The 15185-nt window shown below is 40.8% G+C and overlaps 1 protein-coding gene across 1 annotated transcript in view; it reads left to right on the forward strand.

Annotated features, from left to right (window-relative positions):
* The first annotated feature begins 10116 nt into the window (after nucleotides 1-10116).
* cyth3b (cytohesin 3b) overlaps nucleotides 10117-15185 on the forward strand; it is a 56896-nt gene continuing 51827 nt past the window's right edge. Inside the window, exon 1 of the mRNA XM_088338774.1 lies at nucleotides 10117-10420. Coding sequence (XP_088194900.1) covers nucleotides 10402-10420 — 19 coding nt within the window. The 5' untranslated portion in view covers nucleotides 10117-10401. The remainder of the gene's footprint in view (nucleotides 10421-15185) is intronic.

The raw sequence follows: 15185 nt of genomic DNA on the forward strand, positions 1-15185 counted from the left end.
ATTTATTTATCAGGGATTTGCCAGAGGAAACTATTTTAATGTACTTATCGTAGAGAGGAAGCTGCCCACATATGTGCCAATCCGTAGATCAAGGATAAGTCAGGTTATATTTACTGCCCTACCCCTTATGTTGCTAACTTCTCTTTGTCCCCTTAAAAATAATCAGGGGTGTGGAATCATGAAAATGAAAGCATATTCAGCTTTTGGCATCGGTGCCAGCACGCTGATGGGAGTATGAGAGCCGTCCACTTCGAAACATTGTTTTCCACTTAAGGAATTATCCGTCCATCATCTGCATTGCTTATCCTCAGTAAGGTCGCAGGGGTGCTGGGGCCCATCCCAGCCATCTTTGGGCAGTGGAGACCCTGAACTAGTTGCCAGCCAGTCGCAGGGCACACAGAGACAGACAACTCACTCGCTCATTCACACCTAGGGACAATTTGGACCGGCCAATTAACCTGACATGCGTGTTTTTGGGAACGTGCTTGGGGGAAACCCACACAGGCATGGGGAGAACATGCTAACTCCACACAGGGAGGCTGCGGTAGCTGGACTCGAACCCTGAACCTCCGTACCGTGGGGGGTTTTCCCGCCACTTTTTTGCCGTCAAACTATATCAAATTCTTGCTTCACATGTTGATAATTTTAATACCAAAAAACAAATGTGGTAACAATGCTGAAGTTTCCTATGATGTGCAATGTGTTTGCTACATTGTCTTTACTAGGAATGACAGAAACAGCTTGGGTCTATCACGCCCATGACAGTGCAAACATCCCGTTATAGATATACCAGCTTGGGCACATTTGAGAAATGAGCCACATCTAGACTGCGCATAATCCAATTTATTAATTTATTTGTTTGAATTATCTTCAGAACAACTTTATATGCCAACTCTGCAGTCAGGTGTCAGATTTTGGTAGACTGCCAAGTTATCTTCCTAATTGCACAAAATAATCATTTAAAGCTTGTGACATCACAACCTGGGCAGCACGGCGGCGCAGTGGTTAGCGCGTGTGCGGCACAGGTCCTGGGAACCTCCTGTGTGGGTTCAAATCCAGCTACCGGACTTCCTGTGCGGAGTTTGTATGTTTTCCCCGTGCTTGCGTGGGTTTCCTCCGGGCACTCCGGTTTCCTCCCACATTCCAAAGACATGCATTTCAGGTGGATTGGCCGGTCCAAATTGTCCCTAGGTGTGATTGAGCGAGCGAGTTGTCTGTCCCTGTGTGCCCTGCGATTGGCTGGCAACCAGTTCAGGGTGTCCCCTGCCCACTGCCCGATGATTGCTGGGATGGGCTCCAGCACCCCCGCGACCCTACTGAGGATAAGCGCTGCAGCTAATGAGATGAGATGAGACATCACAACCTACAATTTTCTTTGCAGTGGTCACTAACAATGTGGGATCAACAATCTTGCACAGGAATTGTCTTAATATAGTGTGCAGCAGGGTGAATAATATCGACCCAAAGGTGACAGGAATCCCGTAATGAGAACAAAAAAGAAGGTGGTGGCACAGACCTGTCAGCTTTCAGCACCATAGACAGTTCTACGATTTATTAATGTAATCTAATGCTCCCATTTCACAAACACTCAACATAAACAGGGAAATATGTAACCAATGTCAGTCAAAACACAAGTTTAGCTCATGTGTTTTTGTACCATTAAAACTCATTTTCAATTTTAAAACATCTGATGTTCACTTACACTGGGCATATTATTTCCTGAGTGTTAAACTCAATCAAAGCTTGCCTTATTTGACCGTAATCACCCAAATAATTTTGATATAGTAGTATATGAATTGTTGCTTGACACAACTTGGTTACGGTTACCGAGACTCGTGATATCATAAGATAAACATAGTAAATATTTTACACTTTTATATAAGAAAGTAAATAATTTATGTCATTTTTATACATAAAACATTACTGTTAGATACAGTACCAAGGAATTCATAGCATTTTAAGGCATGTCAGCTCTTATAGCCACTAGTTGGTTAACAACCAAGCTGTCATAAGAAAAATGAGTGTGATTTTGTTGTATTTTTAAAAATGATCTGACTACAGTCACCCCAATCTTACTTCTGCATACTGGTAAATGTAAAAGCATCAAAAGCAAAAGTGACAAAATGAAATTCCGTGAAAGGGGGACTTCAAAGCGAATCAAATGAATGATGAGAGGAAAAAGATGACTGAGAGTAAATTGTGGGAGAAGGAGTCATCTTTGAGAAAAATTAAATGCATTCAAATGTGATACACATTTTCTGGAAATTGATGTCATTGATTGGAAAAACTATCAAAAAGCATCTGCGTTGTCCTTATTTGAGGCAAGAATTGAATGATTAAAGTTAATCCTAAACCAATAACGTGCTACTAGATTCATTGTAGTATTGAGATACTGTCAGGACCAGAACGGAAACAGGACCCAATTGCGTAACGTTTACCACAAGTTTTATTGAAAGAAAGATGAAGGGCCGCGCCCACAATCCGGTGTTCGCCTGACGCGGGAAGCGAGTCGGTCTCGCACTTGGATTGTGATCCGAACACGGAAGTGGATCTTCCGTAGCGAGCGATGGTGGTGTCAGGGACTGGGAAAGTAAAGCGTGGTCGGGGTCGGAAACAAGTCGTAAGCCAGGACGAGAGAGAAGACGTAGCCGGGATCAAAAATGGGTCGTAAGCCGGGGCGGGAGAGCATACGTGGTCGTGATCAAAACAAGTCGTAGCCGGAGACAAACGGGAGCAAAAACGGGACAGGCGGGAGTCAGGGTCGAAGAAGGCTTGCCTTGTATATACAAAGGTTCGAAGACGGACTGACACCAGGGGATTGACAGGACTGGGTTTAAGAAGGGACAGGGAGCCAATCAAAGCCCGCAGCGGTTGGCGCCAATTGAGCAGGCACAGGTGATTCACATTGGTATATATATAAATGTTTGCATGGGCTTGCACCCTCTTATCTCTCTGATTTGATTTCCCCCTATGTTCCTGCACGGAGTCTGCGCTCGGAAAATGGCGGTCTACTTGTGACTCCGAGAGCCAAGAAGTCTGCAGGCTCGAGAGCGTTCTCCATCCGGGCCCCGGTGTTATGGAACGCCCTGCCTCCGGAGATAAGATCTGCAACCTCAACGGAAGTTTTTAAATCGAGGCTTAAGACACACTTGTATTCCAAAGCTTTTGATTGATGCCCACCTCATATTCTGTTTTGTCCTGTCTTTTTCCGATTGCCTGCCTGGCTGATACGAGGGAGAAGGACGATTTGAGATGAGTCAGCGGACCAGCGTCTGACCTGAAGCATGTCAACCCCTGCATTTACCAGCTGGTAGAGATGGGAAGCTGCGTCGCGGCCGTCATAGACTTTCTGGACTAGTTTACAGGCTGGGGGCGTCGGTGGTGTCATGCTCTTTCCGGACATCTTCAACATCTTACCTAATGTGTACTATTCTGTATACAGTAATGCTAATTATAATTCACCCTGTTCAATCCTGGAAAGGGGATTACCACATGTGAGGTCCTTTCTCAAGGTTTCTCTTTTTTCCTCACACTGAAGTTTTTGAGTTGTTCCTTGCCCGCATGATGGTTTAAGATCAGTTAATTGTGCAATTTTGTTATTGTAATCCTGTGCAGTCCTTCAAGACATTTTTGTGATTAAGGGCTATATAAATAAATGTGACTTGACTTGATTGGTAATCCTGACAGATACAACATTACAATGTTTGGTTCTATTGAGCTAGGAATCAAAATTAAGATTCACAGCAAGTTTTAGCTTAGAAGGGGGACGTTTCAAAACCACACAGTTTTATTTGCAATGACTTTAAAAACGTGTAATAGAGTCTTATGCCACATTCGTGTTGTAGTAAGCATACATTTTTTAATTTATGAGTCTTTTCTTCAATTTGAATTTCATCAAGCAAAAATTCTGAAATTATCTTTTGTTCGTGTTGTGCAAAAAAATGTGTTTTTGATGTCAGGTTGGTCCCACTCACTTTTACAACACACAGCAAACCTGGGGTCTGGCTCCATCGTGTTCATAAGGCATTTGGGAGAATGTAGAGAATCCTGTAGGAAAGTAGGAAATCCTGTCCCTCTCTGCTTTCCGTCTGCCATTTCAAACATAAGAGGGCCAAGTTTTGGATGTGAAAGAGCTGCTCTCATGCTCTCTCTGTGAAAATTCAGCTACAAAAACATAGACTCCCAAGACACATTTATTCATTTTTTATTTATATATTTATTGATAGACAAAATCTTTTCAACACACCAGACAGTTGTACATGGTTTTGTTTTTCTCCCCATTGCGAAGAAAGGATAGATAATAAAAACTTGTGATATGCAATATTTGCAATTATACAATATACTCAATATTCATAAATATTCAACCCCCAAAACATTCAAACCTCTGAAATACAAAATATTAAAAAACTAAAGCAAAAGAAAAAAATCAAAACCAAACATGACGATATTTAGAGTTAGTAGTCACCAGATTATGACATGCAGGTCGATTATACTATGCTGTCGGGTGGGAGCGTTCCAAAATAGTGGAGCAAGGGTGCCCAATAAGAATAGAATTCAAAATCACATCCTCTGAGATGAAATTTGTTTTTTTCTAATTTAAGCAAAAAGAGTATAATGTGTAGCCATGTTTTAAAGGAAGGTGGTTCTGAGGACTTCCACAAAAGGAGTATCCTCTGACTGGCTATCAAGGAGGCGAAGGCTAAAACGTTATCCTGAATAACAGTTGTCGGGAGGTTGTCAGGGGCCCCGGACAAAAATGGCTAAGAGCGGAGATGGATTGATATGTTTTCCTAAAATATCAGAAATCCACCCCCCAAAAAATGATAATATTCAGTTAGTTTAGGACACGACCAAAACATATGAGTTAGGTGACAAGGACTTTGAGAGCACCTGCTGCAACATTCATCACTTGAATTGGTAAACCACTTATGGAGTCTATGTTTGCTGTCATGGAGTCTGTGGAGCACCTTAAATTGAATAAGAGCCAGCCTTGCATAGCTAGTAGGAATTAACGGCTACAAGGTCCTTTTTCCAAAACTCTTGTGATAAGACACATTTATTAAGGTTGAATACATGAAGAATTTTATAACAGGAATTGTTTTTTTTTTGAGTGTCAATCATGATTTTAGACATGTGCAAATGACTGAGATATGCTTGTCAAGGTCCCAATCTAACGCATAAGAAAGGATTGACTGTCATGATAACCGATGTGAATCACCTGTGCCCGCTCATTTGGCGCCAACAACCGCGGGTCCTGATTGGCTCCCTGTCCCGACTTAAACCCAGTCCTGTCAATCCCCTGTTGTCAGTCCGTCTGCGAACCTCTGTTTGTTCAAGGCAAGCCTTTTTCGACCCTGTCTCCCGCCTGTCCCATTTTTGCTCCTGTTTGTCTCCTGCTACGACCTTTTTTGACCCCGACCACGTATGCTCTCCCGCCCCGACTTACGACCCATTTTTGATCCTGACTACTTCTCTCCCGTCCTGGTTTACGACTCGTTTCCGACCCCGACCACGCTTTGCTCTCCCAGTCCCGGATACCGACCAGTTTTTCCGTCCCTGACACCACCATCGCTCGTTACGGAAGATCCACTTCTGTGTTCGGATCACAATCTGAGTGCGAGAGCGACTTGCTTCCCGCGTCCAGCGAACATCGGATCGTGGGCGCAGCCCTTCGTCTTTCTTTCAATAAAACTTGTGGTAAACGTTACGCAATTGGGTCCTGTTTCCGTTCTGGTCCTTACATAGACGTTCATTGTCCCATTTCACTTTTTTTCTTTCTTTTATTTGAGCACCTTGAAAGTTAGGACATCCCTGCATTGGAAAATGATTGTGTGTTGGGCGTTTCTTCAGCAGGTTAAGCCTGGGATGCAAGGATTTCCTTTCGGCTGTGTCTGCATTTGTGGGTTGTTGGATGATGTGGGTGATGCCGAAATGCCCCTCTGGGCTATAGCGACCGGAGCATATGAAGTGATACGAATACGATTGCTCAATCAGGTCACGTGAAGTCGGTCAGGAAAACTGCAGACGTTTGCTCCACGACTCTTCGCCTAATTTGCAGGACGTGTGCCTCCTCAGGGGGAGCGGGGTCGACAAAAGCACCCCCCCCAACCTACCTCCAAAATTTTACTATATAATATATTTACTTTGGTTTATGATATTGAACCTCTCATTCAATATTTGTACAGCAGGTGCAAATTTCCCTGTTTGCTCTCAATTTTTCTGCGCCTGTCATAAAAAAATGTGTCTTCGATCAGCAATAAACTGCATTCTGTGCACTTTGAAACGATTTAACTGAAAATATCGTAGAAGATCATTTTGACTTTGACCTAGTTTCTCATTTGGATTACCGAAAAACTTCACAAAGAAGACGTTTGTGCTCTTTGCATGCTGATTAATCCAGCAATTTTTTTCCAAAAATTGATTCCAGGCACATTTGTTCACAATGACGTCGACTCGCTCTTACAAAAATAGCTTTTTAAGGACCTCTTAATTGTTTTTCCACAACAGCCATTGACTCATTTCTTACACTTGTCCTGGTTTGCATTCTCACTTTAGGGCTTGAGAGGTACAAATTTGAACATTTGTTTGGAATTAGTTCAATTGCTTCATGGTGTGCCAGTGGTTAGCATGATTTATTCACACGTTTAGAATTTGAACTTCCTGTGTGGAGCTAGCCAAATGATCTCTTCAAACATAGAAAAAACATGGGTTCCGCATTTGACCTGAAGTGTTTGCAACATCTTGGAATACAGGAAACTCAAGTAAAATAGTTGACATCATGTCTGGTAGTTTCTCTATTTAGAAGATGGTTCTCGAGAGAATTCTTTAGATAAGTACTTGAAGACAGCTAATACAGCTGTCCAGGCTTGACCATTGGAATACTAATATACACAGGAAGAGGGAGCTTCTCCCCCCTGCACAAGGAAGGAGACAGGAATGCGATAATCAAAAGCATATGTGCTCTAGAAAAGAACTGAGACTCCATTTGAACATATGTGTTCTCCATTAAATTATTTTCTCACCTAATAATTGTTCATGATTACGCAAGACTCTTTGCCATCCCCTCAATTGCCTTGAGTGTCTGTGTGCCTGAGGGGTATGACTTCCGCCTCCCCCAAAACATTTCAAATATTCATTGAAGACTAAAAGTTTGACGATTGTTTCTTTAAACGTGTCTTGCAATTTTCGTCTACTCCAGATTTCTCACGGTTCACGGATCTTTAACTGCTAGAGTTGTAGGGGGCCCCATGTCCGGTGGTGTGTCTTAAGCAAGTACAACCTGGCGATGCCCATCCCTTTTCAGGCCGGAGTATTGTGTTCGATTTTGTTCCCTCACATGAAACAGTTTTTTATGGTTACCAGTAGCTGGAGAAGCCTCCTGATCTGACTCAGATACAGCACCTTCTTCGTCCAATCACCTTTCTTTTCCGCGTAAAGCAGGTGTGTTGCCAAAAGGGGGGGAGGGGTGAGTAGTGCTCACCTACGGACACACTCTGCCCACCCACAGAAAAGTGGATGTAGTAGTGGCGGCAGTCTGGGCAGCGTACATGCTATCTCATTCATATTGTGTATGTCAGTGGTCACGAGCATGGACTCTCCTGTCCCATACAGCACACAGCATGTGCATCCGTCCCCACGGAGCAGCTCCTTCCTTTATACTTGTGTCATAGTGATGGGAAATTGGGAGATCCTTTAAAGGAGTGTCTTTTTCAGCTAGGCTGACAAAAACAGCCGGCTTATTTAGCTCCCAGGCGGCTCTTCTGATTGTTTGTGTAGCTTTAGTTCATAATTATTTTGTGATATGGACAAAATTACTTAAAACGGGGCAAATACAGCAAAAAACCACAACAATTTAAAAAAAAAAACACAACAATTTAAAAAGAAACAAGAAAAAAAAATAGGAAAAAAATGAGAAAAAGGAAGAAAAAGATAATAAAGCAGGAAAAATAAAGAAAAAAAAGAAACAAAAAAATCAAGAAATAGAAACAGAAAATAAAGAAAAACAAAGTAAAAAGCTATGAAAAAAGAAAATAAAGAAGAAAAAAATTAAAAGGGAAAACAGAGAACAAAGTAAGAATAAAATAAGAAAAATATTTTAAAAGTGAGGAAAAAACAAAAGAAGATAAAAAAAATAAAGAAACAAGAAAAAAAAACTGGAAAAATTGGGAAAAAGGCAAAAAAAGGAAAGGGAGTTTTTGGGGGTTTTTGATCAGTATTTTACCTTAGACAATGTAATATTATGCATAAAATGAATTAATATTGCTTAAAATCTGGCAGCACGGCAGTGCAGTGGTTGGTGCGTGTGCGGCACAGTTCTGAGGTCATGAGATCAAACCTCCTGTGTGGAGTTTGCATGTTCTCCCCGTGCTTGCGTGGGTTTCCTCCGGCGGGCACTCCGGTTTCCTCCCACATTCCAAAAACATGCATGTCAGGTTAATTGGCTAGTCCAAATCGTCCCTAGGTGTGAATGACCAAGTGATTGTCTGTCCCTGTGTGCCCTGCGATTGTCCCCTGCCCACTGCCTGAACAGAGCTGGGATGGGCTCCAGCACCCCCGCGGATGAATGAATATATTATTCTACTGAATTATAACAGCATTTATTTTTACACAATCCAGTTAACTTTTAACTTATTATTACTTTGAAACTATTAAGTAAATCAACTGGAATCACCCGTGTTACACAACAAAATGTATCTCTCTCTCTCTCTCCTTCTCATTTTTGTTTTCCTCTTTCTTTCTCGCTTTCTCGCTCGCTTTATTTCGCTATATTACTTTCTTTTCTATTTTTCATTCTCTCTCTCTCTACCTTTCTTTTACACCCCTACCCCCTCTCTCTTGTAACACCCCCACCCCTCCCTTCTTTCTTACTCACCCCTGTCCCTCTTACACCCACGCCCCCCCCCCATCTCTCTCTTGGATGAGCTCTTGACTGGTCAACAGGGTTGGGTAGGGTTACTATAACTTGATTACTTTCAATTACTTTTGGATTACTCCAATACCAAATATGCTAATAAAAGACAAAAGAAACTAAATATGAACACAATTATGACTCACAACAAGTTGTAAGATTTCTCTCCTGGCTTTGATCTCTATGATCTCAGGCAAAACTAACATAAAATGCGATGCGACAGAAACAAAATGTAAATAAATCCAGACAGCTTGCCAACATACAGTGGTTAGCGCATGTGCGGCACAGTTCAAGTCATGGGAACCTCCTGCGTGAGTTCAAATCCAGCTCCAGACTTCCTGTGCGGAGTTTGTATGTTCTCCTTGTGCTTGCGTGGGTTTCCTCCGGTTTCCTCCCACATTCCAAAAACATGCATTTCAGGTGAATTGGCCGGTCCAAATTGTCCCTAGATGTGAATGAGCGAGTGAGTTGTCTGTCCCCGTGTGCCCTGCGATTGGCTGGCAACCAGTTCAGGGTGTCCCCTGCCCACTGATTGCTGGGATGGGCTCCAGCACCCCCGCGACCCTACTGAGGATAAGCGGTGCAGCTAATGAGATGAGATGAGCTTGCCAACATCATTTTTGCCGTTCCAAGTATTCCGTTACTCCCCAAGCCTGCACAAAATTTAGTCATTTTATTCATATTTAGTTTCTTTTGTCTTTTATGAGCATATTTGGTATTGGAGTAATCCAAAAGTAATTGAAAGTAATCAAGTTAAAGTAACCCTACCCAACCCTCCTGGTCAACATGAGTGGCATCATCTCTGCATTGTCGACTTAGTATAAACAATTTGAAAGTTTAAATTGGCCTAATGGTTACTGCATATTGAAACAATAAAGGTTATTGTACTGTATGAAAAAAATGCTAAACTAATGATTTGTTGCATACGTTTTTTTTTTTATAATTGTCGATAATATATGATTAAAAACCAGTAATCTGAAGACCATTTGCAGTGAAACCCAGCAGAAAAAAACGATTCTCTAAAAAAAGCCATAATTCCCATAATGTATGCCCTGTGTATTAAACTAAAACTGCCTATTCCGGTTGTTTCTTTCAAAACAAAACGAATGAGCTGCAGACCTTTGCGCCTAAACTCCAGTTTTTCCTTTATTTTGTATCAGGTACTCTGGTTTCCGGATGTCTTCCACGTTCATACTAGTAACTGCACATCTTCGAGGTTTCCGTTACCATAGAAGAGGAGGCGGCGGACTTGAGTGTTGCCAACACTTGGCGATTGACTAGGCTGCACATTTTACTCCTAAATCGCTTCGAATTCGGTTCAAAGGGTTCATATTAAAAGAAGGTCGAAGCCCAAATGGCTGCCACAATCCCCCATAGGGGAGACGACGATCTGTGCGTCTGACGCTCTGCCAGCCGGTCGGAGAATTAAGACGTTCGCATTTAAAGCTCATTGGTGTGGCGGAAGTTTTGATCTTGGGTCACAAGCAGCTAACATGGACGAGGAAAACCGAGGTAAGTCGCATTTCATCTTTTATATCCTCATTATAACGTTAATAGTAGGCATCAGCGTGTTACTTCTTCCTTCAAAAGTTGATTTTCCTACCCCGGGAGAGTCTCCTGAAGGCATCTCCAATGCACCTCGTTTAATAACTGTGCCAATCTTCATTGTGGCTTTGATTCTTGAAATCACGCTTCAATGCATCAGCACACATGAAGCATCTTATTCTATATCCACTTGATTCCAGTGCACAGGAAACAAATCATTACAACGAAAAAATACAATATTTAAAACGTATACAATACACAAATCCAAAGCAATAGTTCGCACTGACGTTCAATGCTTTTGCAAGTAATCGTTAACAACGTTTTTTTTCTTTTCTGTTTAATATTTTTTCTTACACTATAGGAAAATCACTTCTCTATTCTATTGTAATGTTCAACAAGTATTATCAGTTATGTTTTGGGGTATGAGTAATTGGATCAACAACATCAATGATAATATTTTTTAATAAATGGTAAATGGTCTGCATTCATATAGCGCTTTTCAAGTCACTGAAGACCTCCCAAAGCGCTTTACAACGTGCTTCACGCTTACTAGAGTAACTTTACAACTCTATTAGATCATACTGTTTCTTTACAATACCATAATAGTCATGTCCTAACTTTACCGCCATAAAAATGCAATTTTTGTTCCGTTGTACATGCCCACATTATTATCATCCAAGTTACTATTGCACTATCAATATATAATATTTAAATCTGTTTAAATCTAGGCTTCTAATCTATAGCATATGAATAACCTACATTTTATGTTGACAATATCTGTGTATTATTTATAATTGCAACATCCATTGCAGCCTGGTCATCCTTGAAGGGGGATTACCTCGTGTGCGGTCCCTTCTCAAGGTTTCTTAATTTTCCTCATGTTGAGGTTTCTGACTTTTCCTTGCCCTCATGTAGGTTTTAGATCAGGGGTTGGTGTCATAATAGTCTGTGGTTTCCAATAATCTGTGGTATGTGCATCCCTTTGAGACCCTTTGTGATTAAGGGCTATACAAATAAACATGACTTGAATATTTAACACACACTACCATTCAAATATTTGGTTTTAGAGGGATAATAATGTTCTTTTAATCAAAAGTCCGCTTTTTTATTAATCAAGTGAGCTGCAAAATAAATTAAAGCGTTTGTTAGAAGGTATAGATTATAATAAACTATTACAATTCCTGTTTATAAAATTATATATTTCCTGTAAATTTGCAACCGTTACGTAAAATTTTCATTATTTATTTTGCAATATAGTGTAGTACCAAGTTCATGAATTCTTTTTTATTTTTTATTTTTTTGTCTATAACATAAAGATATCATTCAAAATAATTGGAATTTTACAGAAATGGAAAATACAAAGCAGGACAGGGAGAAGTCAAGTGTCTTCGCCCTGTTTCACCCACGTACGTAGATGGATGAAAATCAGCTGAAAATCCTCTGTCAATAATTTTTTAAGATGCAACTCATATGTACAGAAATCCCTTCGATTAAAGAAGATGTTCGCTTGTACAGCTCTTCGTAAATGAGGCAGAGTTGACTTTCTTCAAGCCTTTAGCTCCCATTTTATTGTAAAACTGATGTAAAGTCCAACCAAAATGTTCAACTGAATCCAATTCCTTTCAAAGCTGTTTTCTTCCTATATATGTGCTTATGTGTAGTGTGAAGTGCAATATATAAAACCAAGTTGCAGAAAATGGAAGCGATTAAATTTTAAAAGAATAATAAACCAGTTTGTAGGTTTTTATTAGTTCAAAGCATAACAGCGTTTGCCGATTAACAGAAATGACCCTGTTATTGTTGTTCAATGCAATAAAACGTTTGAATAAGGATACAGCATAACTGTTAAGTAAATAATTTAACATTTGTTATTCTGTTTTTCAGACAATAAAAACTGCTTATAATTTATTTCTGTGACATAAAAAAGGTTGAATGTTAAGTAAAAAATTGAATGTTTGTTCAGATGTTTTTATTCTGTTTTTACTATCGCACGCCTGCAACAAAGTTTGCTAAGGATACCACAGTTTTTCGATATCTTGACTATTGCGCACAGTTGTTCGTTACTTTAGCTCACTGTTGTTTGTTTTTTGATTATCATGAACTGTTTACATCATTTTCACTATTGGGCAATCATGTTGCGGTTTTTTGATTTTTACACCCCTTTAGGGCTGATCTTGCTTAAGTGCACTATTCGTTTTGATTGCATTGTTATTATAACTTGGGCCAGTCTTTAAGCGCTACCTTGCAATATTTTCACCTATTTATCCCGAAGGTCTTTATTACATTTTTTACCCTGCAGTGCTGTGTCTTATCTCGTTGCATATGTTTCACAACATTGATATCAAGACCAAAAATTCAATTCATGTCAATCAAATCAGATTTTTACAACATTGAAAATGTATTTTAAAAAACGTTTGGCCTTTAGAACAGATTGGAATTTGCATATTGAAGGTCTTTCTGGTACAGTCCTCCCATGTTCTCCATGCAAGTTTAACATTCATTGAGGTCTCCTATCATTATTTTGAGTGCCTACTAAACTTTAAACTTGTTAACCACTCACAGTCTACCTAGTTGTCTCCTCACTTAAAAACCTGCTTCCAAGAGTGAACAAAGTAGTTGGGCTCCACCGCGCATAACTTCAAGACATGGCCACACTTGATTCACTCAACTCTGCTTAACCTGGCGCCTGCAAAGTTATCCCAACTCCGAGGTTCCTGACCGGTGCATGTGGGGAAACTGCACTTTTGTTTTTGCAACAGCCGTGCCAGACTCTCCCGGCAGAGCTGCAGGATGTACAGTAACGAGGTGCACGGCGGTGAGGCATAAAGCTGTCATTGTGCTGTGCGCCCCCAGCTCGGCCTCCGGAGGTGGCGCATGTGAGCGCGAAACCAGACGCCCATATGGCGCTGTTATTCCAACCATGCGTACAGGCTGACTCGCAGCCTGCAGGAAGTTAGAGTCCAGGTACGCGCATGTTAGTCGTTCAGAATCTGCCTCGCGTCTGCATTCGACATCTATTTACTTGTACCCACTTGCACACCCCCGCATGCACCCGCAGTGAAGTTGGTCTCTCAGAAGAGGGGATTTGCTTTGAAGAGCATGGACAAAATGCAGAGTGAAGGGGGTGTAAGTGAAAGAGCATTGCAGGAAAAGATTGAAAATTAGATGAAAGACATAAGATGTAGCAAGATGGTGGTTAAGGGACAGACAAACAAAGTGAGATCAATAGAAATGAAGGCTAAGGTAAGAAAGGAAGATTGATGGGAGATGTAGAAAAAGAGTGCATAAGTGGCGTGGAAGACAGAAAGAGATGGCAAAATTGATAGATAAGGTAAAGGCCATGGAGGTACAGGTTTTGAAGGGAGGGAGCGAGCGAGGGATGGAGGAAAAGAGAGAGAGAGAGAGAGGCAGAGAGACTTTACTTTAATTATACATTCCTGCTTCATTCCAATGTATTTCCAATATTTACATGGATTTTTTTCCAACTATGATCATTCCAGACCGCCTGCAGTCCCAAGTGTGTGGAAAGAGCAAAAATGTGACTGGTAGACATAGCTTCACTGGATTCCAAGCTATCTGAGAGGAAAAATGTGTGAGTGTCCTTGTGTGGAGTTAGGATTAAGTACCAGAAAAAAGCTGAATATTTTTTTTTGTGAATAAAACTTCCTCTACATCATGTTGGACTGGACTTTGCCTTCATTGGGTTAAACATTTCTTGTTGATCAACCTTTTACTTAAGTCAGAAAACGGCAAATCAAAAATCACTTGACAATTGTATGGTTTATTTTTGACTGTTTTCAGCCAGCAAGTGGTAGGGTTTTCCTTGCCTATCAGGAAAAACTCATGTTAAATGACTAAATGTGGTTTATATGTCTTAACAAGTGTATTATCATTTTATTTCCTGGCACCTCAGGAAAGAATTGGGTAACTGCTGTTCATACCTACAAGCATTTTGAACAATAGGAAAGTCCATTATGTATTGTTTTCTTCCTTGTTCTGGTTTAAGAGTGAAGCAGTTCATTTGTGCTGATGCATTACTTTGATGGCCACTCACTTTGGCCCTATCCTGTATGATTGACTCGCAATGAGTTTGTGGTCTGCCAGTTGCTTTAAATCAGCTGGAAATGGCTGCAGCTTTCGCTGACCGTCAATCGGATAAGTAGTTGTGAAGGTTGACAGTTGACTGCCAAACCCTCACAAAGATTTGCAGCAGTGCACCTCACCAGAACATAACCTCGTTCTACCTGACTGGCTTTGACCGCGCGTTTGTGCTCAGCTTCAATTTCTGAAGCGCGCTTCTGTATCCTATCTATATTTTTATGTTTCGCCACTTTCTGAATTTGCTCAAACTTTGCCACAGACCATGTGGTATGAATTAGCACATTTAGCATAGGCCACTGGCTCCGCAGTGTAATATGGCTCACACGGGTCACCACATTCTGCTCCTGTTGTGTAAAACCAGCCTTTTCCAGTGTGCGGTACGTAAGGTTATCACACAATAACAATAACAGTTTCTAGTACTCTTCTTTCAGCCAATAGCATATCAGCATCTTCATAATGCCATGACGTAAACCGATTGCAAAACAGCATTTAAATGATGTTGACCAATAGACAGGCATCTTGGAGATGGGGCACGTGTCTCAGTCTTTAATACGCATAAACACAGACGAGTTTAAAGTTTTTCAAAATTGTTTTCATCTATTATTTAATTTTAATAAAATTTTATTTGGTG

The sequence above is a fragment of the Urocampus carinirostris genome, chromosome 1 (genome assembly GCF_059441175.1).
Source record: "Urocampus carinirostris isolate Australia breed hairy pipefish chromosome 1, RoL_Ucar_1.0, whole genome shotgun sequence".
Taxonomy (NCBI): domain Eukaryota; kingdom Metazoa; phylum Chordata; class Actinopteri; order Syngnathiformes; family Syngnathidae; genus Urocampus; species Urocampus carinirostris.